Below are 26,194 nucleotides of genomic sequence, written 5' to 3' on the forward strand. Positions count from 1 at the left end.
AGTACCTGTCCTGAAAACACAAGGGGAAAATTATTGACAACGCTGAAAACTATTTAAAAATGGGGCAAAGAAGGGTATTATGTAGGGATAAAAGCTTCCACAAATAAAAAAAATAAAGATTTGAGATTTGAGTGATTGCCTTATCCAAGAAAGCCTGTCATTAGTCATTAGTTTTGTTTCGTTTATTCTCTTGCCTGTCTCTTTGCCCTCTTCCCCAACCCCCACAAGAATTCTTTCTTCTGCACCCCCTTCCCTTCCCCCCAAAGTGCCTGCATCATAGCTCTGACAGAAAATGCCACAACACCAACAGATTAATAAATTTAATTTACCCTATGGATGAGAGAGTGAAAAATATTTCGGCACTACTTTCTACTTTTTAAACTTCAGGTAACATGTTACTGTAAACTCCCTTTAGCAATAAGTAAAGAAGTGTGAAAACACCAATATTAGAATTTTCAAAATTATGGGCTTTGTTAGGACCTTCTTAGACAGAAAGGATGATAAATTCCTCCTCAGCCAAAAACAGTGTGTATTAGAGAAAAATCACAGTGGTCAAATGTAAATGCTAATAATTTAAACTAAAACTGCAAGATAATACTTGCTTTTTGCAAGGAGGCAATTTCATATTGCTCTTTCTGAAACAAGTAGCCTACCATGCAGATGTTCTTAGGGTTTTGCAGACATGGGGGAGGAATTTGTGACAAAGCCCTAAGAACGTCTGCATTGGAGGCTAGGAACAAAGCCTCAAGTGACTGTTCACATAACAACAATTCTTTGGAACAATGTAATCTTGAAGTTTATCTGAAGTCACTTATCAATAATTAATTATTCTGCTCAATCAAACAACAGGAAATGCACAAAAAATGTGTCATGTTAATGGAACACAAGTCTGGTATCACTGTAAGATAAAAGATCACCTGACACACAATCACATGGCAGTACAATACATGCCACAATTAAAACACAGAATTAAAAAAGACAATCATTCAAATCAGCACTAAAGCAATTAATTGTCCCATTCTGTTTTTTCCAGTACCTCAAAAGACATTCATCAGTTTTAAATACAAAATTATATTAACTACATAAAAGGACCAGAAAAATATATATTTGAATCTATTAGATAACCACTGATGAAATACCAGGTTAGCTTTGGCGCAAAAACATGATATCTTGACACATTAAATTAACATGTTTTATTATATGGCTACAACAGTATGCACACTCTGATTGGCTGTTTTCTTGTAATGACCAGGCATTATTTCCTTGTAATGACCAGGCATTACTAGCTAAGTGTCCAAGGCATAAACATTCTGTGTTTAACTTGATAGTAGACATCCTTATGGACATCCACGTTATGATCAATTGACAGCTGTCAAAAAGGGTATCCGCTGACAAGTATCACCTGAATGTGTACAACTCAAGTGTACAACTCATTGCGGTGACATTTTTTAAGTTATCCGCTGACCAGTTGTTGGTTTTCATTGATCGCAGGCTCAGTTCCATAATGAAAAGGCCAAATAATAAATAACTTATTAACCTAGTCCATTCGGTCATTACAAGGAAATCTCAGACCTCGGCCTTGATGTATTGAACTCAAGGCCTCGGTCTAAAATTTCCCTGTAATGACCTCACTCTCAGTAAATAAGTAGTATATCTTCACACATGGTCACCATTTTATTGCTACATGTATGGCTACATTTATCCTCTCATGTTCAGCAACCAAAAGAGACAGATTTCATAGATACTTGCATGCCCATGCATGTCGTATCCTCTATGTATTTTAACAGAATTTGTCTTTTTTTAGCTATTTTGAAACAACAGCCCATCTCAGTGGTCTGAGCTCATGTATTTTGTATGTTCTTGGGTGTCACAAGTTGATGGACCAGCTCCATGAGGCTGAAGATACTACAGTCAAAAAGTTCAGGGCTCTGCTCTTGCAGAGCCTGGTGACCTCTAGTGCCTAACTTACACTCCTGGGTGACTCAAAAATCTTACTTTTTTTCTTGCAAATCATATGCTGAACACCCTAAATTTTACAGGTTCAGAGTACTGTGCTCCCTTGAATTTTCCTTAAAGCACAGCCTTGTCATATTTGGAACAAATGAGATTTTGGCATAAAAGATTTCACCACTAAAAGTCAAACAAGAGCAATTTGGTTCTTCACATTTTTTTCTCTTCAAAAGCCGAACATTAAAATTACTTCCTTCTTTTAAACAATATTGAGTACAGAGATGGTGCAGTTTAAAGGTTCATATTTTAATAGAGCTGTTACCTTAAGAAAGCTCCAATTAAACCACTTGACTTTGTAAAGAAAAGAGATCTATTTAGTGAAGTGTGCTCCCCACCATTTGAACAAGCTCCAAATATCTTTTATAGCATCTAAGTTGGTTTGATGTTAAAGATTGCCCCACAGCCCTATACATGACTATTGTGTGGAACTTACCTGGCTCATATAAATTGAATGAACACATTACATATCGATGTTAGCAAAACCCGGCACTGTACATTGCTAAGCAATAGTCCATGTACGTAAACATCTTTTTGTGATTCAAATGTATCAAACACTGAAACAAAGAACCTCTGATTGTTTCCAGGGTCACTTCTCTCGAGCGGTCTCATATATTTTTAACTTTACGAGAAATATGTTTATCACAGAACCAAACAACAATTAAAGATTATTAACAGAATCCCATAGAAAAGATGGGGGCATTCATAAGATATCATTAAGCTTGAGATTTTGCAGTCAATAAAATTGGTGGTTACAACCACAGCTACACAGGCAAGTTCACGAGTGAGAATCCTTACATAACAGAAATATTATAAGGGCCAGCTGTGTGGGGGTTTTAGTGTTCATTATTCAGGGGGCTAAATGTCAACATAGCAATAAAAATACAACCTATCTTCTTACCTTGTCTCCTTGTTTCATTGATGGTGTGCTCTTAGCATTTTTGGCTGTTTCAGGGACATTCTGGAAAGTTTTGGTTCTGTCGTTGTTCTCTCCATATGTTATTCCCCAAGGTAAACGTGTCGCATATCCACTGAAGAATATCAGCTGAAATTCCTAATTTACTTAAGTGGATAGGCGAGACCTTCGCTAGCAATTATTAGTCACCAACGTTGGGGAAGTCATTGTTTATACTCAGAACAATAGCAGAACCTAAACTCAATGGAATCGCTCTGTAAACGGGCAAGAATGCTAAGAACAAGTTCAGATGTATTTTCATTGCTATTTTTAACCCCCTCGTACCGTAGCGATCGCTAAAATCCCCACAAGGTCACGATGAGTCCAGAATCTCACTTGTCGACTTGTGGCACGTACAGATGACTACCATTTCGGCCAAGAGAGTTTACGCTGAGTACACAGTGTGTTTTAGGTGAATATAGTTCCTTTGATATAATATTATTATCATTAATATTGCACATATTCTTTAACTTTTGTGAATCTAGCCTACTGACCGTCAACTTTACCTCGCACCATGTTAGCCACGAGGTTAACCGAAGCCGAGTTTAACACCGTTCCCTTGAATTTTTAAGCTTCACAATTACTATTTTCATAGCTTTTGCACAAGGAGAATCCTTTCACGTTCTTGTACAACAGCCGTTCAAAACATACCTCTGACAACAATTTCCAACTGTCCGCTTAACTCCAAACAGCGCCCGAAGATTCCCGTTGTGTGTTCAGGAGCTTTTGTTTCTCTGTTGTGATCAACCTGGTTCTAACTCTTCCGGGGTGGGGACAGGAGTTATGACGCCGTTTGTATCACCTGTCGTGGTTTTAGTGCGCACTAAAAGCAAACTAAAGGAAGAGGCCAAGTCAGGGGGTCCCGAGGGTATTGGCTGGATTAAAATCATGAGAACAGCAAACACAGAAGAATTAAACGACTAAAATGCTCACTGGTCAGATATTACTGCCGCAAAAAAGACTAAACCAAATCTGAGCTTCACCATTTCATCGCTAACCTTCCAGTACCTCACAATAAACACGTAGTCGGGCCAGTTGGTGAGGAATTCAGCTTTCGTCAACCACACCTCCTAAAGCCAAAAGGCAATATGAATTCTTATGAGTCATATTAGCTGTATCTCTCGATTGTAGCCTTGTCATTAACTGTGTTATCCCACATACCTGGTATTAAATGGAATCGGTTGGTTGATCTTTCAAGGACCTAAATATTTTCCCTACTCTCTAGTGTAAGAAGAACTTTTTAGGGGGGAGCTAGCAGATTTATCAGTCTTCAACAAACTCGGAGATGTGACTTCTTTCTTTAAACTTCCTTTAATAGTTACCGAACTTCACTGTTTGCACGATAGCTACAATTTACTCTCTCGATTATGGTGTGGCACCTCTTTTTACAGTGACCAGAAACCCACCTGTTCCGGTTCAAATCAATGGTTGCATACGTCTTCTGTGATTGGCTAGAAGAGACTCGTTACCATTGAACCTTCGAGTTATTGATTTCGGCAAAACAGTTTACTTTCTTAAATTTCACCTAAAAGCATAGGTTGTCCAGTGAATATAAAACAAAGAGAGCAATATAAAAATTACAGACAATTTTTTTCTAAATAAAATCCTTACGATAACAGTGAGAAAAGTACTAAAATTGCAGTTTGAAAATCATGTTTTCGACGCACAGAAGGTGTTAATTTCCTTCATCGAAAATGATTGGCTAAACTCTTTCATAAATTAAAAAAGACGTGTGTGGAATATTCGTAGGACAAATTAAAAATGCAGTTCACGGTAGAGAGCAGAAATTTCAACAATAGATATTTACTCTTAACCAACACCTGTGAGTTGGAGGATATTCCATACTATTATTATTCAGCGCCGAAAATATGGAAAATGAGCTAAGAATAGGATAAAGGTAATTTCCTGGAAATCCAGACGAGCGGTCAAATTAAGGCGAAATATCAAACCATGCAATATTATATATTTTTTTTAAATTCAAACAAACCTTTGTTGAAAACCTTAATTAAACAGTATTCTACGATAGAAGGGTTGTCGTGGAAGTGCCATAAAATAGAACATATTTGTTTAAGAACGAATTTATGACAGGAGAAGGTTTATGTTGATGACTATTTAATTTTAAACGTCGATATGTAATTCTAAACAACTAATACGTGAATCTTCGTGATACCTGGCATTTTAAAGAGAAAATAACAGAAACCACTTAGGCCCCGTCCACCCTTATTCCGATGTTTTTGAATCAGCTACTTTTTCTTTCCGGATTCAAAAATTTCCATGTTCACACGTATCCGGTGAATGCGGCATACGAATCCGCAACTTTTTGAAGCCGCTTTCCAGAGTGGAAATTTTGAATGCGCGATTAATCCGGAATCGTGTGGACGCTTTTATCCGGTGACGTAACAAGGTCGAGCCCAGTTCTTTTCCCCTAATACAGTATTCGCCACTTTTACATCTCCCATAATAAACCATGTTTGCCCCCCCAAGCCCCCGCCCCCAGCTTTGATCACGACAAATGAACTATAAAATCAAAACAGCAAAGACAAGAGGGACTTACGCTTCCAGATATTTTTGACAGTTACATCATATTTTATGTCCACTTTACTTGTTAAGTCTCGAATATCATACACGTTATGCATTACCCAGCTGGTTACAAACTATTCACAACTTGTCCTTAGTCTTGTCTTACAAATCTGGCTAATTTATCGTTTGAAGTTAGCCTCCTTGAATTTGAAAGTTCTTTATCCGGAGTAATATCTCTTGGCGCAAGGACTTCTCGGTCACATTTAAGAAGAACTGGTAACCAGTCAGGAACACTTGATGACGAGGTTCTGTTGGCATAGGGAAGGTAGTAGAAGTTTCGAACTTGTCGGGGAGACAGACTTGGCTCGTTTTCTTGCGTCAACTCATCAACTGTGTTGGCTTTTTTCTCCTTCTTCCATCTTTGGCGTCGATTTCTAAACCACATCTGAAAAAAGATAAACAAACAGCATAGATATACAAGCATAGCACTGGTTTTATGAGCTTTTCAAATGTCAATTTCGCTACTTGTCAAATTCCGTACGCGGTTCGTTAAAGCGGCATACATTTTCATAGTTTCTCTCAACTAAGAAATATGCGTTACAAAGTATCTTCTTACGCGGCTTACAGTACGAGACACGTCGTCTGAAGGAAAAAATCTATTGTAGCGAAGAGTATTTAGTGGTATTCAGCTCATTCCTAGGGTAAAACCTGTATGCCATTACAATTGCAGTGGTTGGCGTAATAAGACACCTATATCTCCAAAGAGGATCCTGGATGTTGACTTGTCTTACTTGCTCAAGAGAAGAGAATTTTTTGTAGATTTTAGAAAAAGGGTTCTTAGACGCGGGTTCTTACTGCACATACAACTGAATCTATAGAGCATAGATCACGCGTTTTTGTCGAAACATCAGGTTGCCAGTAAAAGTACCTGAACGTTGAAGTAGGTAAGCCCAAGCTCTATTGCTAATGCTGATTTCTCTCTTCTGTTTGGAAACATATTCTTCAGAAAAAGCTGTTCTAGTGCTGTCTTTTGTTGAAGGGTCAGACACGTTCTCCTCGAGCGGCAAGACTGCTCACGAGCGTCCTGTTCTGATTGGCATCGATTGGGAAGAAGATCTGCTAATATAAAACCAATATACGAGTTAAAGGAGCTCTGTCAAAAATTTATCAGAATTCAAAAAGGGAACTGCCATCAAATTGCGTGAAACATGAAAATAACAGCTCAAAATGTTAAAAGAAGGGATGGATAACACGCGCGGCAAATACAAAAGAATTAAGGCGCGGATAGACAAATCTTGAAGAAAATTGAAACGGATTGCAATGGTTGTTTTTGAAAACTTGTTTGCCTAACAGTTTTTCAAAGTTAATTTTTGCTGTTTTCAAGTTTGAAATAATGCTTGGAGGTATACTTGTTAGACACAAACCAAGAGACTATAAAGGGGACAGAGAGGGCATCCCCCCTATACACCCTATTCCATAGGTAATTCGTCTCGAGTTATTTTTAACACCACAGATCTCAAGGGGGATTAGACAACAGCCAATCACATAGTGCGAATGTGTTCCGCGTGGATGACCCACACTGAGAGCCACGCGTCCTTCACGAAATGACGCAAAACAAAATGGGGGAAGACGCGGAGAGCGATTTTGCTATTCCTTTTGTCGACGAAAACGACTACAGCAAGATTTCTGCGAAAGCTGTGTCAGCGAAACCGAAATTAAAAAAGAGTCGCCCTTCCTCTCTTGTATAGAGCTAACAGTAGAGCAGGGAAATCCTGAACACACTGAATATTCTCTCAGGATCATTTATAATTTACAGTTTGAAGAGAGCAATTTCGGGTTTGATGTTTATTTTTTCAGTCTTTATAGCGATTATTCCTACCCACTTTGTCAATTGTAGGCGAACCCTCCTAAAGCTGAATTTCAAGGGACCATATTCAAGCTCACTAAGAAAAATAAAATTTCGTCGTTGCTTATTTACGTCCTCCATAAAACGCGAAATTAGGCATTTTCACGTCGTAGTCGTGCAAAAACGGGAAAGAAATGAACAAAAAAGTGTGTTGCACGTGCGAAGTTGTTGTTTTGCTAATTAAACCTATTGTTTTTTTGACGTTCTAGTTGTCGTCCACGTCGTTGGATCTTAAACTCCCTAAATTGTACAAACGACCGGTTTCAATAGACCGGCGAAATTTCTCATTTTATTAAGTACTGAGGTTACGACAACTTCGAGTTAAACTGATTTCACGGGTTGTCAAAGAGTCCAGCGATTCCTTTTTCCCAGGTGAGCGCCGACTCATTTCGCTTCAATATTCAGGAATGCTCTCGATCTTTTTACGCTTTCATTGCCTCTCGCCCGACATGTTTTGCACGGCGTTTGGTCATGCGAAACCTCCACGAAACATCCACGCCTCGCGCGAGGTAACTTTATCCCGATTCTAAAAATAACTCGAGACGAATTACCTATGGAATAGGGTGTATATGGGGGATGCCCTCTCTGTCCCCTTTATAGTCTCTTGACACAAACCTGTAATTTTGTCATTTATAAGATATTTCTCAACTGTCATAGCGAATAAGGACGCTTAAAATTGCATCATAAACGGCAAAATGAACTTGCAAGCTGAGACACAGCCCCTGTAAAGTCGTCATCAAACTGACTCCTGCTTAAGACTTAAGTTATCTCGCTAACATGATACATCGTTCAATTAGTGCTACTTTGCACCCTGTTACACGCAACAAACTGTAATTAAAGTTCACTTACCCAGAAGAACAAGCAATGCCGAAGGATCAGTTTCTCCGAAGTCTAGCCGACGGCGAACGGAGCTGTTGCTCGCATTTTCGGTATGATAGCGATCTGTTCTGGCTGGCCGAGGTTTCTTGACAACTTCTCCAAAATCCAGTTTACGCCTGACATAGTCTATTGGCGAGGAAAAGATAAGTGTTTCAGCAAAACGATTGGGACGAGACATGTCGTTGTAATTCTCGGCGAGTCTATTCAACGCACGCGTAGTGTAATTGCTTCAACTGACTTGTGTTTACACATTCAATGTTCTTTACTTATATAGCCTTCTTGAGTAGGAGGAGATAAGTTTTTCTTGTTTCAGGTATTTGCTTTTAAAAAACAATAGATGTAAAATTGAAAGGACTTGAAGTGCTAAGATGATAATTAGCACTCTATTCTGTAAACATCAAGAAATTGTTCTCACCTTCCTATTGGCTGAAGCATCGAACTTTTTACAACACTATATAACAATATGATACGATATAATAACTTATTAAGTAAAAGAACAAAAACTTGATAATCACACTCCAATTCAAATAAACGGCAATGACGCGCTTTGAAATATCTCACCTATATTGGCCCTACGACTAACTGCTTTATACAGTACCTTTTTTAAGGAATGAATGGAAACGCGCTTTTTCTCGTGAAATTATTTTGTGCCTAACACAGTCGTGATGTTGATCAGGAGAAAATAAAGGACGGTAGAGCGAGAGATCAGAGGGAGGAAAAATAACTCTTTTCTCTTCCTCTGGTCTCGAGGTCTTAAGAATACTTTTCTCAAGGTAGCATTACTAGATTCTAAAATGACCGAGCGAGAAATACTGCTTCCAGCGTGTGCGTTGATGTGAGAGAGACTTACAAAAGGTAGAGAAAGCCTACTTTACCAGCTCTTACGAACTTTCACTAGAATTTATAGTTGAAAACTATCTAAAAAATAACTATACAAATTCAAGAACGCCCAATTTTGAACTAAGCTTGAGCCACTGGCTGAAAGTTCTTGCCTAAATAAGAGAAGCAGGAGTGAAACTCGGAAAAGAAAAAGAATAAACAGATGATATCATTCCTGGTGGTCGGTACGGGTATAAAAGGCTCATTTATCGTTTGTCTCGCGATAGAGACACTCGATCCCTTTCACACAGGTCTGGACAAATTTTTGAGGAGAGAAAAACTTGCACGGATCTGCTTTCAGTTTACACGGGACCCGCGCACCGTGCAAGTTTTAAAACGGCAAGGTGTGAACTTTTTGTAACAGAATACGCGCGGATCCGTTTAGACGCGTTGCACAGGTAAAAAATTAGTCAGTTCAAAATTTTTCCGGGTTCATGTAAACAGGGTCTTGGTTGTTCATCGCGACGCTTTGACCGCTCACTGCTTATCTTCTTAGTTTGTGATTGGTACATTATGAACCTTACTTATGCATGGTTAATGGCGTTTCGATCCAACAAGACAAGACAAGATAAGACAAGGCGAGATATTTATTATCATAATATTGCCTGTACAATTTCTTGGCACGCAGTTAGCAAGAAAACGCTAGTCGTGGCGTGCCAAATTAATTCTATTACAAATCAGATATTACAGATAATAAGTAAAAAGCAAAGAAAAAGAAGAAAAGAATATGTGTAATAAAGTTAAAAGCACGAAAGAAAAATCTGTTTAATGCAAGTTGTGAAAAGAAGCTAAAGTTTAGGATTTCGCGATTTTATTTCTCGTGTTATCATGGTTGCATCCAGGTAATCATCTTTGTCTTTTAATATTTCAAAGAGCATACTGATTAGTTTTCGTTTAAACGCCTTTCATCCTAAGCATGCCACTGTCCCTCAGCTGAATACGCTTTAGCTGCTGTGTTTACGTTTCTGGATTCCGCTTTCCGCCACCACCTTGATGTTTTTGGGGAGAAGCCTGATAAATACCAGCAGTACTAGGTCGAAACATCGAGATAAAAATGACTATGGCAAAACAAACGATAAACAATCCCATCAAGGAGAGAAAAAGTTTGTCAAAAAAGCTTACTGCTGAGATTATGAATTTATGTGAATTTCATATGCCCACTAGTGGTGCAGGAACGCGTGACGAACCCCTAAGAACGTCCGCGTCAGAGGGTAGAAGGCATCGGACCGGCATCATCGATAATTTTGCAGTTAATGACAGGAGCACTTTTACAGTTGTTTAATACACTAAAGCCCCGCGCAAACGGACGCAACTATTCGCCAACAACTCCCAGCATTGTGTTACATGTTGCGTCCGTTTGCACACCCTGTTGCATGTTGTTCATGTTATTGCCTGTTGTTGGACTGTTGTTGTGCAAAGTTTGTAACCGGCCAAACTTAAGCCTTTAGCTACATGGAAACGGACGCAACAACTCCCAACATTGTTAGGCCGGCAATGTTGGGAGTTAATGCGGCCGTTTTCACCAACCTTGATGTTGGGAGTTGTTACTCAGTTTGCACGTACTATAAATCCTCTGCTAAGCCCCCCAAGCCCATTTGAAGGGGGAGGGGGCTTATTTGAGAGGGAGGGCTTATTTAATTTAGAAACGACGATGGTATCAGTTCTCCATAAAGAACTAGAATACAAAGTGGAAACGCTCAAGTACGAGAAGTTTTAGGTCATGTCATGTGTAGGGGCTAATTAACTTTCTTCTTCTGAAAAGGGGGGCTTATTTGAGAGGGTGGTTTGACAGAGGATTACGTATTCCCCGCGAGGGTGGTCGCGTGACTTGGTTCCAGTATTTTCTCCGCCTCACATTGTCCATTGCGTGACTTGTTCCCAGTCTTTTCTCACGCTCACATTGTCCTTTGTCGTGGTAGACAACGTGTTCTGGGTGCTACTGTTATTGTAGATTCATAACATAAGTTTTCTTTAAATATGGCTGAAGTTTCCCAAAATCCGTCGAGAACTGTCTTGGTAGCAGTAGACAACAGTGAATACAGTCTGGAAGCGTTCGAATGTGAGTACACAGGAGTACGGCAAAAAATCTAACGTGCATGTGCCTGTTCATACTGAATTATTAACGTGCCACCTTTCACGAATTCAGCTGTAAGTTAATCACACGCTTTAGTCGAACTCGAAAAACGGTTTTTAATCTCAAAAAGGAAACATGTCAGTGCTAATGTCTTCGGATTTTAAAAATGGTTTTCCCCCGCATCCTAAATTTTAACATGGTTACGCTGCCCATTTCAGGACAACTTTGATCTGCTTTCATTACACTCATTAAATATTCATTATAAGTTTAAATTTAATGCTTAGTTTTATTTATATTTCTTTTATTCGTCGTTTTTTGTCTGTTTTTCAGTAATATTATAATACGACTTGGAATGCTTGGAATGTTTTTTACAACCATGAACATTAGCAACAAGATATCCCATTAACCCACAAAACCATCATACCTCTTAGCTACTACCCCCCCCCCCCTCCCACCCCCGACAATAGAGGTACTCATTCAAAAGAAAAAAGGAGTTTGCAGATCTCCAAAAACAGAAAAATATAGATGGAGAAAGATAGGTAAGGGAAGGGGAGGAGAGGAGAAGGAAGGGGCAGGGGGTGGGGGTTGGTAAGCATGATTTCACCTGGAGATGGATAAAATCTAAAATTCAGACAAGATGAAAAAAATCCAAGGATTCCCAACTCCAGGGAAGGAGGAGGGCCTCTCAGACATCATTCATTAATTATTTAATTTATAAAGTACCATTTTTGTTTTTATAATGTGCCATCTGTGATGATGCACAGCTAATAGATCTAATTCACTTTTCCAAATCCTGACAGGGTTCCTGGCGAATATCTACATGAAAGGAATGGATGAAATTATTCTATTGCATGTAGCAGAACAACCACATGTTCCATTTTTAGCTGGTAAGTGCCCACATTGTCCCTCATAAATATATACTAAAGTGATTGACGACTGTGTTTGAAATAAATTAATTCCTGATATTTTTGAGCAACAGGCTGAAGCGGTTTTTGTAGTAATTTTTTTTTTTTCGGGGGGGGGGGGGGATTGGTCAAATCCCCTAGGATGGAGACATTGGGTGGTACCCAATACTGGACATAGTGGAATACCACAAGAAAAATTGGCAAATACCGATATACCAAGTCCAAAATTGACAAAATACTGATACCGCATTTATGATCAGTCAAGCTTACTTAAAGTTGCTTCCACCTAGCGTAATGACGCCCCCTGTCAACATGTGTTAAGTGAAAGACAGTCTTCATAAAGCTACCTGAGAGTGAATTTTTTTTAGTAGTAAAGCAAAGCATTCATGATGAGCTCAACTGCAGCATACAAGACTGTACCTGTCTATATTTACTTTAATTGTTCACTTTTTCTTACTCTCCTTTTCAGAGGTAATAAATTACAACCATTTTTTCATCAATACAGACAGTTTGATCGTATAATTTAAATTAAGAATACTGGAACTCATATTCCAAGGACTAAAGTTTCAAAATTTTCTGACAGATGCCTTGGGTATTGAGGAATGGAAACAGGAAGTGAAAAAAGTAGAGGAGCATGTCAGAGCTGTGGAAAAGAAATTTATCGATAGGTGTAAAGAGCTAGAGGTAGGGTTGTGTAGGTGTAGTGAATAATATCTACCACTTCAATAAGTGATGCCACCCTCGAATTAGTGCCACTGAGCCCTAATATAATTGAAATCGTAAGGCTTCAATTTTTTTAGTTTATAGAAAATAATAATAGTGTACGATACTGTAATACAAAAATAATATTTTGCATTTGGTCCAACTTTCAAATAAATATTGTCCTCAAATAAATGCTGCCCTTGAATATTAGCACCACTTTTGAGGCATTTAAAATTTAACAAGAATGCTCTTACAGCGGTATTCAGTCACACTTGCTTGGAGATTAGATCGAGAAAAAACACAAAACAGGATTTACCCGCTAAAGGTTTTTTACTTCCTACTTTATTGAAGTTGGTACTTTTTATTTGTTTCTGAATTGATTTAACGCATGTTAGTCATGACCGGAAATATGTCTGGAGTCACAGGCTATACACGTGTATAAATACACGAAAATTCAAGAGCCTCGATTCCAGAGAAATAACATCATTGCTAGAGATCAAAAGAGTGATTTACGTGGCACGTCATTTCAATCATCGCTGAAAATAAACCGCATGCTCGTCAGACGACCATTTGCATACAATGAAAGTTTACAACACCCAACCATCGCAGTTTTGCTAAGATTCTCATTTTCTTTTGACCACTCAGTAGTGTTCACTTTTTCTAAAGTAATCAACACTTTCAAGCGATAGAATTCGTGGACCAACATGTCCCGCAAAAGCTCGAAATTTAATCTTTCCTAAGCTTTCTTCGCAAAACGTGCATGGCTTCGATCACACAACAATTCTTAGTCCCAGTTTCAAGGGTCTCTGCAAGGAATTCCTGGCACAATGACCTCCCCTTTGTGTCCTGAATACTACAAATAAATAAATATTTTATTGTGGTTTCTTTCTGCCTGACAGCTTGCTCATGTGACTTTCAAGTTGGAGCAAGGCAAACCAGGAGAGAAGATCTGTGAAGTAGCCTTGAAAGACAAAGTCAAATTTATAGTGTTAGGCAGCCGTGGCATGGGAGCAATAAGACGCACTGTTCTAGGAAGTGTAAGCACTTATGTCATCCATCATACAAAAATCCCAGTTATTTTTTGCCCTAAAGATCATAACTAATCAAAACTTGTCTAAAAAGACCTCATGGGGGTCCCTTTAAAATGAAGGGGTGCTTTTTGTACCTTTAAGAGGCTGAAAGTTGAGGATTGGTACCACAAGAGCTTAAGGGAACTACTGACTTCTTTCTTACTTGTAAACTTAGATAGATTATTGTAATCAAAAGGTTGGTGGTGCCCTTAAATTTGTTGTCAGTTCGTGTACCTCTAAAAGGTGAAATTGAATAAGAGCCACACCCATGAGTGAGATCTAGGGTGCTTACCATTTGACAGATAAATCCAGTTGAGTGTAAGCATAACAGGCTATTTGATTACTAGTTTATTGTAGAATTGTTCCTTCAATTACAAGTTGAATCTGAAAAAGGCTCAAATTTGTGTAGCGTGATTCTGGAACCAAACAAATGGAAAATGGCAAGTAATATTCCCTTCAGTTTAACCAACCTTAATGAAAGCCTGTTAACGCAAAATGTAGTCCTTAACGTTTGGTTGGAATTTCCAAAAAATCACGTTATAAACAATAGCATTCCTCCGAAATAATGAAATTTTTTAGCTAAATGGTAAGCACCCCCTTGTAGAGTGTGGGGGTGAGGGGTGTTTTGCAAAGGTTCCAACAAGCTTCCCTTTTTTTATAGGGACGTCACCCAACATGGTTTAAATTACCCAACAATCTAATTGTTCTGGCTTGTATAATGAGGTTTCAGTTCGTTTCACCACATAGTTGTCTAAACTGACAGAATTTAGAACTTTTAGCAGGGCTTATATTTAAAGACAGAGGTTTAAATATGAAGAGAGAGTATAAAATCCAAAGATTGTTTTTGTTTTAAATGTCACTTGTCAGAAAAGGTGTTAATTAGTAGTTACCGACATTCAAAGATTGTCTTCATTAAGTTGTTCATTATTTAATTTCCAAAGTGAGAACAATAAAGCCAGTCAGTTATTTAAAATTCTGTTATCTTTCCTCTGGGGGCAATGTTTGCTTACCCTTTCTAGCTTTCTCTTTGTCTTTTACCCTGCATTTTATCCAAGTCTACTGGCAAGTATGACTGTAGCCTATTCTAGGCTCTCAGATAGTAGGGAAGACGCGAAAGAAAAAAGCACGCGAAAGGTTTGGGGGGCGAGGCGCCGCCCCTGCTCTCCCCAGTTTCCTCCCGTTATATTTTCGTGTTTGCGCTTTCTCAATTCAGCGGACCCGACTATCTTGGAGCCGCTAGTATGACTGTTAATTATAACTCGATGTAAGATTTCTTTTTGTTTCAGGTCTGTTTGTAGCCTGAGAAAACAGCCGACTTTTCACGGAGAAACCAGGGGTGGCATCGCAAAATGTCGGCTTTCTTCCAACAGACTAGTCTGTCCGCAACAAATTTATTTTCTGAATACACCGATCCCACGGCATGGGCGGTCAAGGGCGTGTCGACGGTCGTCTGCTTAGGGGTGAGCAGGGTGCCAAAGGCGTCTTGGGAACCCCTACTAGACTAGTCTGTCCGCAACAAATTTATTTTCTGAATACACCGATCCCACGGCATGGGCGGTCAAGGGCGTGTCGACGGTCGTCTGCTTAGGGGTGAGCAGGGTGCCAAAGGCGTCTTGGGAACCCCTAGCTCTCTCCGCGATCTCTGGAATCGACGCCAAAAGCAAAAAGAGTCGAAAAAGAACAGAACCGTGAATACTGGTAGGCTCCATTTACCCTGGGCAAACGGCTAGTCTATGTGGTAGAGCGATTAGGTCATAACTATAAGGAAATCATGGTTGCCAACATGTTCAACCCGTACCCGTAAAGGTCCCTGTCATGAAATGATTTGGATTCTGGCAGCCAAAATTATTAGAAGTGCCTACGCTGTTGTCTCTATGAGTCGGTATCAAAAGTTTATCAGGAACACCAAGAGATAAATTTGCCTGTGGTTAATGGCCATATTATTTCAAACAGGTTCCATAATTGTCTCCTTCAACCATTTCTGAAATGTTAACCTTTAATAGGCAAAAGAAACACCGGGACATTAATTTGTTTTTGCACTCGAGTGTGGACATTTTTCTGCTGTTTCTATTGGGTAAACGTTTACCTTTTTAAGTGGATAGGAGCTTTATTTGTCTGTATTGAATGGTTTTTTTTTTTTGCAACAAGTTACATTTATTTCATTTTAACCGAATTTCGTGACTCCTTTATGGGTAAAGTTTACATTGCGTAGTAAAGACCCTGGGGCGTTAAATTCCCAATTATTTGCTTTTCCGGCAGCCAATATAGATTTAAAGGAGTTGTGTCACGTTTTTTCTGGTATAGCTGCTGAATCGGTCAAAAACATTGGACTAAAAGAAAACTCAGACTGCTATGGAAAAGGATGAAAATAGATTGCAACTTAAGAAACAAATTAAATCATTGGACCTAACATGCGAAGTAATGACCGGTGAGGATACATAACAAGACATAACGGTACTTGGTTGCTGATTTCAGATACGTGTTTTGACCCAAAAATATGACATTTATCATTACAAAGCCCCTTTTGCCCTCGGGTTAAGTTTTGACTATCATGTCCTCTCCTGCACTTGACTGAGCAGCGCAGTGCTTTTAAAATTCCTGATTTTTTTAGGTGTTAGTTATTTGCTTTGTTTTGTTTCTACTCATATTATATATTGTTTTCTCTTTCTTTCATGTGTAAAAAGCAAGCCACTTAGGTGATCAGCATGTCGCTTTTCTTAACTTCCGACAACCCAGTCGCCCTCAGTTCCCGCCGCAGCAGCAGCAGAATGATTAAAGAATCGATTCGCCATCAGCCTAATCCCTTAACCAGGAGAACAATTAACTTACTTGTCTGGCGCTGGTTTTCCTAGTTTACAAGCAGATTGTGTAAACTGTGCATTCAAATTACATCATTAACTGTGTAAATGATTACAAGGATCGAGAAGATAAATCTTTCTTTCCCAGTAGTTATCAGTTTTCATTTTATGAAGGAAGTGATTTTTTGCCTCGCCAATTGTATGTTGCCCCAGCAACGGGGTTTACATGAGGGTTTTTTTAACTGAGATTTTTAAAGAATAAACAGGAATCGCCGAAAGGCGGTTTTAACTGGACTGCCAAGAGGCGATTTTTTCTTTGGGGAGGTGGCGGCTGTACACACTCAGGCTACTATAAAACCTTGGTCGCCGACCATTGCGTTAGATAGAATCTCGGGAAGAGTGGAACATAAACTCATTTGAACATTCTACCCTTTTGGAAGACTTTCGTAGGCAAGAAAAATGCGTACCATTTTTAAGTCGGGCTGTATAGTAACTTAAATTCCACGATTACCGTGTGGCACGAAATTTTTGCGGGATCGAGTTTATAACTTTTGAGGGTTGGCGATTTTTTGTGTTTTACAGGAACTAATTTTTGCAATAAGAACAGGTTGGTTTTTCTTGCCTGGAATATTTTTTTTGCGATTTTCAGAAAGTACCCAGTACCCAGCATTGCTTGTATTTTCGTTGTTATTGAGTACGTGCCAGTGGCGGATCCAGGGGAGGCCCCCCCCGCCCTTATTTTTAAACAATACTACGGATCCGGATGACCCCCCCCCCCCCGCCCCACCCCTTATCTGAAGGTCTGGATCCTCCACTGTGTGTAATAGTAATACATATTTTCAAACAATACTACGGATCCGGATGATCCCCCCCCCGCCCCTCCCCTTATCTGAAGGTCTGGATCATCCACTGTGTGTAATAGTAATACATATTTTCAAACAATACTACGATGTGCGTATCCTACGTAAAACCAGAATTTCGTGCCACATGGTATAAAGAATAAAAACAAGCAAATAGGCCACGATTAGCATTATTTTCACGCACCCCTCCCCAATCCCTCTCCCCCCTGAGCGTACTCATCGCGGGATCTTTTGAAGAAGACGATGAAAAAGCCCAGTACGCTAGCTTTTAACCAGAATCCCCGGGGGTACTCTCTTCCATTAACCTTATAGATATAGCTCTGAAAGAGTGTCAAGATTAGGAGAACCGGACGGCACACCCCCACTACGACTTCCCGGAATTACCCCCCGAGAAGAAAATGGAACGTGAACTGGACCTTGCCACAGGCAGCCCAGTTAAAAAGCAATCGTTTTATTCTAACCTGGCTAAATATCATAGAGATTTGACAGTCCTTGCTGAAACAAGGTGAAACGTTTTAAAAATCTTGACCTCTGATAAAGCAAGAATAGGCTTTTTACTGAAGTGAAATGCGTTTCTTCTAAAATATCAACAGAACAAATCAGTCCGGCCTGTTATGGAAATCTTCGGGTGTTTTAAGTGACGATGTTAAGCTATCGAGTTAAAGTTCAAAATACCTTATATTCCGAAAATAAGCCCCTCCATGTATAAGCCCCTCCAAATATAAGCCCCCCAAACTCGTAACGCAAAAAAACGCCTCCGTTAAATCGCCCCTCCAAATATTGTACTTGTACTTGTGCTAGTACTTGGAAATTGCCCTCAAATACAAAGTAAAACAAAGCAAAAACGGTAAATTCCTTCCGCTTATAAGGCTAGCCAAATCGATTTTGAAACGCAAATTTCCTACATAGGTAAGCCCCTCCGAATGTAAGCCCCTCCAAAAATAAGCGCCTCAAAAAGGACCTTTAAAAAATGTAAGCCCCGGGGCTTATTTTCGGAATTTTACGGTAACTGAAATGGGTAATGTGGGGGTTTTCTAAACTACTAGCATGACTAGTTAAGATCAATCTTCCCAGTAAAGTGCTTATCCGCAAATACTGAGTTCCGGCCGATGAATTTGATGGCAAGATCTCAGATTTGTCTTTGCACGTGTTATTGGGTCACTTAAAGGAATTTTTTGGCAAGGTAGACCCAGTCAATATCAAAACTTGAATCACTTACATGTAAAAACCCTCTTGAGCCTCTTAACCCTTTTAGCCCTACGAGTGGTCAGCATCAATTTTCTCCTTCAGTAATATCAATGCTTTGTAAAATAGAATGGTCATGAGAATCACGGACATGATCACACAATTAAGGTGAATTTGCTTGATATTTTATCAACTTCTCCCCACTACTTCTGTAGGAAAAAAATAGGGGCAACAAATGAGAATTCAAATTTTGATCTTAGGATTTAAAGGGTTAACAACACCACTTATGATAGAAGACAGCATGGCACCCCAGCGATTCTAAACCAGTAGACCTGCACCGTTCTAAACCTCTTATTTCACTGGTCCCCTTTAATCTGCACTTCCATTGTTTCGTAATCAAAAACAATCTTTCAAATAAGTGCAGGAGCGCCCTTGTAAACCCCTTGCTAAACCCCTAGGCCCATGCGAATGCAGAAGTTAGATTCCTTTGACAGTAAAATAAGCGTTGAATGTATTTATACAACTTAATTTCTAACACAAAGTGGAAAGATATTTTTAAAAAAAATGTCAGACATAGGACGGAAATCAAGGATCGTATATTTATAATAAACTTACAAATAGACGGACATGGCCAGGCCCTTTTTACGTCATGAAAAGGTTTTTATAGTTTTGCACAAAGAAATGCCTTCGTATTTTCTGCTTTATATATGTTGTTCTTTCTATTTTCAGAATGATAATAAATTCCTTTTGTTTATTTGTTGCTTCCTACGCAACTTAATTGGCAATAAATAAAGCTAAATAAGTTAGCATGATATTCGCCTGACCTGCTCAGGAAGTGATTGCCGCAGCCGAGTATTGCTGTCTGAAACGCTAAATATATGATAAATAGCCCTTTTCAAACAATGTATCAGTAAACAAAGACGAACAATCAGTCGGTCAGCTTCTTTTTTACCTCAACAAAAATGTTTACTTTGGTAGTTTTGACTTTGTGGATTACTCTAACTGAAACAGGTAAATCAGTTTTGTATGTATTATAACAAAGGCGTATGCAGTTATTACTTTGTTCCGAAGCAACGCGAAGCATTTGTATTGAAATTGGGGTCCTTGCTCCTAGCTTTATCAATATTTTTACAATTTTACCAATCTTCCCGTAAACTTTCACTTAACTGTTAAATAGGCGACCTTCGATCGCAGTATTGTGTAATCACAAACTGTAAAATTCATAAACGAATGGATGATTATCGCCGACATATTGTTAACCATAGGCGAGACATGGGAAGGACTTTAATACTGTTTTCGTTTCATGACTTCAGTCCTAACTGAACCAGCTTTCTGAAACAGCCGTCCCGAGTGTACAGTTATTGAACTGAGAATTTGCTTTCATGAAAGATAGAAAGTGATCTTGAGCAGCCTTGCTGCTATAAGAAAAATTACAGTTCCAATTAATTACGAGCGTAAGTTCAGATAGTTATCGATATATTGGAATATATGACTGAGCAGATGAAAGCACTTGGAGTTATTAAAAAGGCATGCAGTACTGTAACACCAAGGACTAGGCTTTCCGAACAATCTTTTAAGGTGAAAGGAAATGGATGACACCAACCTTTGAACGTTATAAACTCATGGTCATTCAAATTTCTCCCATTAACCATTTATTGTTCTCTAGGAAGCAAAAAGGGTCAAAAAGAGAAAGTATTAATAAATTTCCCTCATCTCATGGCCGTGGAGCTGTTTAAGTGTATATTGAAACATGCGCAAACTTTCACAGTTAATTCAAAATCTCTTTTGTATCACACCAGATGATGCGGGGGAAAGCATTAGAAATATTGACTCCGGCAGTGAAAGAGAGAGCAAACCGACTTCAGATATTAAAACACCTTCGTTATTTCGGTCTTATCTGACGCAAGACGTGAAATTCAGAAAAGGAAAGCGCCAGGGCTCATATCTTGAGGCCTTTTTGAGAGCAGTTATAGAGGAAAAATTGCGTTTCCAAAATCTGTTGGGCTTATAATTGGAGAAAAATATGTGCAAGCTTTTTTTGAAACTGCAAGTCATAAGGATAATTCTCAGGCATTGCAATTACAACAGCCGTAAAATAAATTGAAAATGAAACATTTACATACCGTTGATAAAGGCAAGTCAATACTTCATTAGCCGCCATAACAGCGCCCAAGTCATTAAGAAACACCCCATGCACAACTCACTGACAACTACTATTAATTACTTTATAGTTTATGAGGTAGCTTAGTTTATTAATAGTTAAGTAATGATGTAATTGAATATGTTTACTCAAAGTTCATAGATATCTCAGTAACATGTGAAGATTTACCTCCTGCCTTGTCTTGTCTTTATTTCATAATTGAGGGTAATTCCCAGATACAAGGCCCCCGGGGGTGTATATGCGCGGGCACTTGTGAAGAGGCCTTTTTGCGTTTCTAAATTAACTTATAGGAGGCTTGTATTTAGAGAGACATATAAACGAAAGGGCTTAATCTTTTTGTGAATGTTACCGTATATTTTGTCTGGTTCAACGTTTAATTATTTTTTTTCTTTAATTTTGTAACTTATATCTACTTATAACAGTACTTGAGCTTCATTACCCGAGCTATCTTTGAGGCCGCGAGACTGCGCCTTTGAAAGCGGAAGAATTAAAATTTAACTCTTTGTGCAGCTGTAGCTTCGGTTGCACTGATCTTGCTTTTGATATAAGGCTGTATATTTTCGTACCAGCATATTTTGTGATAAGTTTCGACCTCTTATAATTAATTAAATATTTTCTCAAGTCGGTATCATAAATTACCGCGAAATGGAGTAACTATTAAATCTTCCTTTTTGAAATATCCTGGAGAGCTAAAAAATAAAACTGGATCCGGATTAGACTGCGACCAACAAGCTCTCCAATTCAGTGGCGAGCGATGCGACTACCGTACCCTGAAATGTTGAGCTTGTTCGCAGGCTAGAGCCGGATTCCTGAAGCCGTCCAACCCTGCCTATAGTTGTTAACAGTTGGCTATTGTTATGAGATAATACTTCAGATACACTGTCTTAATATACGGATGGTATACTGGATCAGAGATGGATGGATGGATCGAGTGATCGATTGATTGATTGGTTGATTGATTGATTGATTGATTGATTGATTGATTGACTGATTGATTGATTGACTGATTGATTGATTGATTGATTGATTGATTGATTGATTGATTGATTTACAAGTAGAAATCATTCCATTATGTTACTTTTTAAAGCCTTTGGACAGATAACAGAGTCTTACTCAAGAACCTCTTCGGTCCACAATGGAGACAGACTTTTCTTAAGGTGCACTCATAGAGAACTGAGCAGGATTTCCCCTATAGAGAGATTAATATGGTTCAAAGATAGTGTCGCGATCCCAGCATCAGATCCGCGGCTTAATTCGGAAAATGGCACCCTGACAATCGAACAAGTGCGTGAAAGTGATGCAGGCACGTACCGTTGTGAACTGAAAACGTTAGATATCTTGAGCAACAGCAGCACGACAATAAATGTTATAGGTAAGCTACTGAATCTCAATTTCCTTTTAAGCCCTCATATCCTATAAGCCTCGCACCTCTCTAACGCGCACACCTATCGTTGGTCTCTAGACTCCTTTAGTCATCTTCTTTGTCTCTCCAGTAACTCTCGACAAGGCGGACATTTCCTTAAAGGGAACACCTAAAGATACTCCCTGCCATCTTTCAGCCATCTTCTTTGCCTCTCTATAAGCCCAGGGGCAGATCTAGGGGGAGGGTGCAGGGGGTGCGCACCCCCCCCCCCCCCCGAGATGACCTGCGGTTTCTAATACAACTGGTATTCTGCAAAAAAAAAACTACGTGGTTTATTGTTGTTGAAGTAGAGCAAGAGACGAGTGCACCCCCCTCCTAAAAAAAATCCTGGATCCGCCCCTGAAGCCAGATCTATTTTCAAGAGATTTTTTCCCAGAGACGGAGTTGACTTTTTTAATGATTAAGTAAGGATTATCTCTTGATGAAGTATTTTACAGCAATCAGAAAAGTACTTTGGCTGATGGTTACAACTACCACACTGAGTAAAGTAAAAAGGTCTTATAATGAATTTAAGAGGGGCTGAAAAGAGATTTTAATGCAAACTTCTCCTACAATATAAGTTAAATCAAAAGGAAACCGCACTCCGGTTATATTCCTTAAAGTGTTTTTTTTCATCTCTCTCACAGGAATGGACCCATTCAATCCAAGCAGCGTTACACATACGGTTATAAATATCAGTAGCAGTCCTCCAACAACATCGTACAACAAGATTGCATCGTTACAAAAAGAGGTTTGTTTGCAAAGTGGCCTACCCAAATGTAAAATGATTACTGGCTAACATAATACACTGTACGAGCTTTTTTTCCAAATTCCAGTCACTGTGGTTTTAGTTTGTTTATGCTTTAAAACTGCGGAATAAGCAAAGGTCTGCTCGACTACACCAAAATTAGTACAACTTACATGATGTACTATCAGACAGTACCAACAGCGGTTCTAAATGTAATGTGGCAGTGCTAAATAGATTTGCTGTTCATAATTATTGTTTATTTCTCTTCTAACTTTGTTATTCTCTTTTCTAGGTCAACGTTATGAGTAGCAGTCCTCCACCACCAACAACATCGTACAACAAGATTGCATCGTTACAAAAAGAGGTTTGTATAGGACACGTCATGCTGTTGAAATCTGTTTGATGCGGTCACTGTTGGGGAACGGCCAACCGCCCCCTGAGTTAATACAGGTTAATACAGGTCTGACAAACAGAAGAGTTACCTTATCAAGAAAATAAAGATATCAACAAAGCAAAATTTTTTTCGTCAGGCGACAAATTTACCTCAAAGTGTTTCTACCTCTTCTTTTGCCAAAAGAAAAGGAGCAAGGGATCACTCGTCTATTGTGCCATGCACAATGTATATATGTAGCACTAGTGTGGTTCGCCTTCGTTGACAAAATGGTCCGTAGGCCGCGCGTAAAAGTAGTATCCACTATCATCAGCACGAAGATATTGAGAGTCCTTTGTATATCAAGCGAATCACCTTTCTATTTTTTTCCCGATCTAGATTGACGAACTATCGAATGGGAACTCCTCGGTAAATGTAAGCAGTTTTATAAATAGTCTCGCAAACGCAACAAAATCAGGAAATGAAATCACACTCACTGCAAAAGAATTGTCAGCATCAGTGAAGATGTTAGTTCAACTTGTAAACTATAATTCATTGGTGAACAACAGTGCAGTTAATACGACAACAGACCAGCAAAATATTGTACAAGTAGCAAGTAATCTTCTGGAGGAAGAAAATACCCCCACTTGGTTATTTCTGGAAGAGGTATGTGACGTTGTTTTAATTATTTAAAACACTGGAGCAGCTATTTTCTAGCCTGCGTCGCAGACTTAAGGAACAATGTATTAGGAAGGGGGGCTGAAAAATGAGCCTGACATAGAGTGATATTAAGTAGCCCTTCCTCGCAAAAAGACAAGTTAGCCGGCTCTGACTGTGCAGGCTACTATTTTCAAGAAATTGCTCTTACTACGTTTTGTTTACAAATTCTTAGAGTGGCAGTAATGTAACGGATAACCTTTTAAAGGCAATGGACGACTTTGGTTCACAAGTTGGTAGCCAGCTAGACGCGGGTTTGGACAACTCATCTAACGTGACAATCTATACTCGGAATATTGTTTTTAGGGTGGATCTCTTAAAAACTGCAAAAAAGGTAAAATGAATAAAATAGCCTAGTTTGGAGTTAAAGATTACCGCTGAATACAAATATTAACGACACATTCATACAGGGTTAGCCTCGACATGAAGTAAAACTTTCACAAATTCCGACAAGTCATTGAAATGTTTGAAATTTGAAATTCATCACAATAGACAGAGTAATAAACAGGTCTTCGTCTCGTTGGAATTTGTAAATATATTTACTTTAGATGGAGGCTAAGCCTGTAAAATTTGCGTCTTATTCACCTCTTTTATTCAGCGGTCAAAGCGATCTCAAAACTGGACTATGAGTCATGGACTAGAATTACTTTTCGCATTTGAGGAGCAAGGATGGAGCAGGGGTGAGAGTACTCGTCTCCCACTAATTAATGTGACCCGGGTTCAAATCCCGGCGTCGACCCCATATGTGGGTTGAGTTTGTTGTTGGTTCTCTCCCTTGCGCTGAGAAGTTTTTCATCGGGTACTCCGGTTTTCCCCTCTCCTTAAAAACCACTGAACACTTCCCACTTCCAATTCGACCTGGAACGTACGGACACGTTTAAATGAGTTAATAAAAAGTGCTTCGTGGGTAAACAAATTACAAGTTACAAATTTGTATCATGATATATTTGAGCAAGAGAGAACATTCTCTCTTGATTGGAAACATTATATTCTCTTGGTTGGAAACATTATTTCTCCTCTGTTTGGAGCAACACCACCCAATCTAATCTGGACAAACTCCAAGGTGTACATAATTTCGCCTGTAGAATTGTGAGCGGGGCTGGAAAATTTGACCACATCACTTGCGCTGGCTCCCAGTCAAGCAACAGCTATAATTTCGACTTGCTGTTTTAATAGTTAAGTGCATGACTGGGTGTGCTCCAGCGTACTTAACATCAAAGTTCGTAAAAAATAGGCCGTTTTGACAAGGACAACCAGGAACTCAGAAATGTTGAGAATATCACTCTTCCTCACTGCTAGTGGCCAAAGGTCTTTCGAATATAGAGCGACATCCCTTTGGGATAAGTTGCAACCAGAGCTCAAGCTAAGCAAATCCGTTAAAAGTTTTAAGCGTCAACTTAGACGACTTCTTCTGGACGCCTCCTTCAGCTATCAGTTAGTTAATTATTTTTCGTGTTTTAGCTTTCTGTGTTTAATATTATTACAACTGTAACACTGACTCTTAAAAGTCCTGTGGGGACGAGCCAATAAATATGTATGTATGTATATTTATAATGTTCTCCAATCTCTCTACGTGGATTAGAATTTTCAATTTTTTTAATATAATTAAAACTTTGTTCTCCTCTGACCGCGCATGAACAGACCAGTCTTGAGTTGTTATTGGTATGGAGGCCAATTTGTTAAGCCCTTTTTTTAATGCAAATTCTGCGCAAAAAAATTTATATAACTAATTGTCTTAACTTCCAACATGGCCGCCATCCTACTCACATGGTTCTAAACCAAAACTCTACAAGAGAGACGTATTGACTCCTAATCAGTCAAAACTCCTGAATGATAATCACAAAGCTCCCATTTTCATGTTTCACCCGTTGTCAAAAACCAACTGTATTGTCGTGGTTTCGTTCACATAACTTTTAAAATTAGTTCTTCTTTGCATTATCTCTTGAGAGGAAAGCCCCAATTCTGCATTGATATTTCATTTTATTTTTTTCAGCTCAGCGTTAACTTCTCCCAGCACGGCGCAGAGATATTTGTTCCTGGTGAAGTGTTCGCCTCA

The 26,194-nt window shown here is 39.0% G+C and overlaps 2 protein-coding genes across 2 annotated transcripts in view; both read left to right on the forward strand.

Annotated features, from left to right (window-relative positions):
- The first annotated feature begins 11,033 nt into the window (after positions 1 to 11,033).
- LOC140928760 (universal stress protein in QAH/OAS sulfhydrylase 3'region-like) lies at positions 11,034 to 14,870 on the forward strand. The gene is made up of 4 exons (XM_073378544.1): positions 11,034 to 11,205; positions 12,021 to 12,107; positions 12,709 to 12,809; positions 13,727 to 14,870. The coding sequence occupies exons 1-4, from the start codon at positions 11,124 to 11,126 to the stop codon at positions 13,928 to 13,930; spliced, it is 474 nt and encodes a 157-aa protein (XP_073234645.1). The 5' UTR covers positions 11,034 to 11,123; the 3' UTR covers positions 13,931 to 14,870.
- A 4,753-nt stretch (positions 14,871 to 19,623) lies between these two features.
- Positions 19,624 to 26,194, forward strand: part of LOC140926281 (adhesion G-protein coupled receptor D1-like) — a 55,146-nt gene continuing 48,575 nt past the window's right edge. The window contains exons 1-6 of the mRNA XM_073376042.1: positions 19,624 to 19,751; positions 21,989 to 22,273; positions 22,951 to 23,054; positions 23,344 to 23,415; positions 23,821 to 24,087; positions 24,314 to 24,472. Of these exons, the coding sequence (XP_073232143.1) occupies positions 19,703 to 19,751; positions 21,989 to 22,273; positions 22,951 to 23,054; positions 23,344 to 23,415; positions 23,821 to 24,087; positions 24,314 to 24,472 (936 nt within the window). The 5' untranslated portion in view covers positions 19,624 to 19,702. The remainder of the gene's footprint in view (positions 19,752 to 21,988; positions 22,274 to 22,950; positions 23,055 to 23,343; positions 23,416 to 23,820; positions 24,088 to 24,313; positions 24,473 to 26,194) is intronic.

The sequence above is a fragment of the Porites lutea genome, chromosome 2 (genome assembly GCF_958299795.1).
Source record: "Porites lutea chromosome 2, jaPorLute2.1, whole genome shotgun sequence".
Classification (NCBI taxonomy): Eukaryota; Metazoa; Cnidaria; class Anthozoa; order Scleractinia; family Poritidae; genus Porites; species Porites lutea.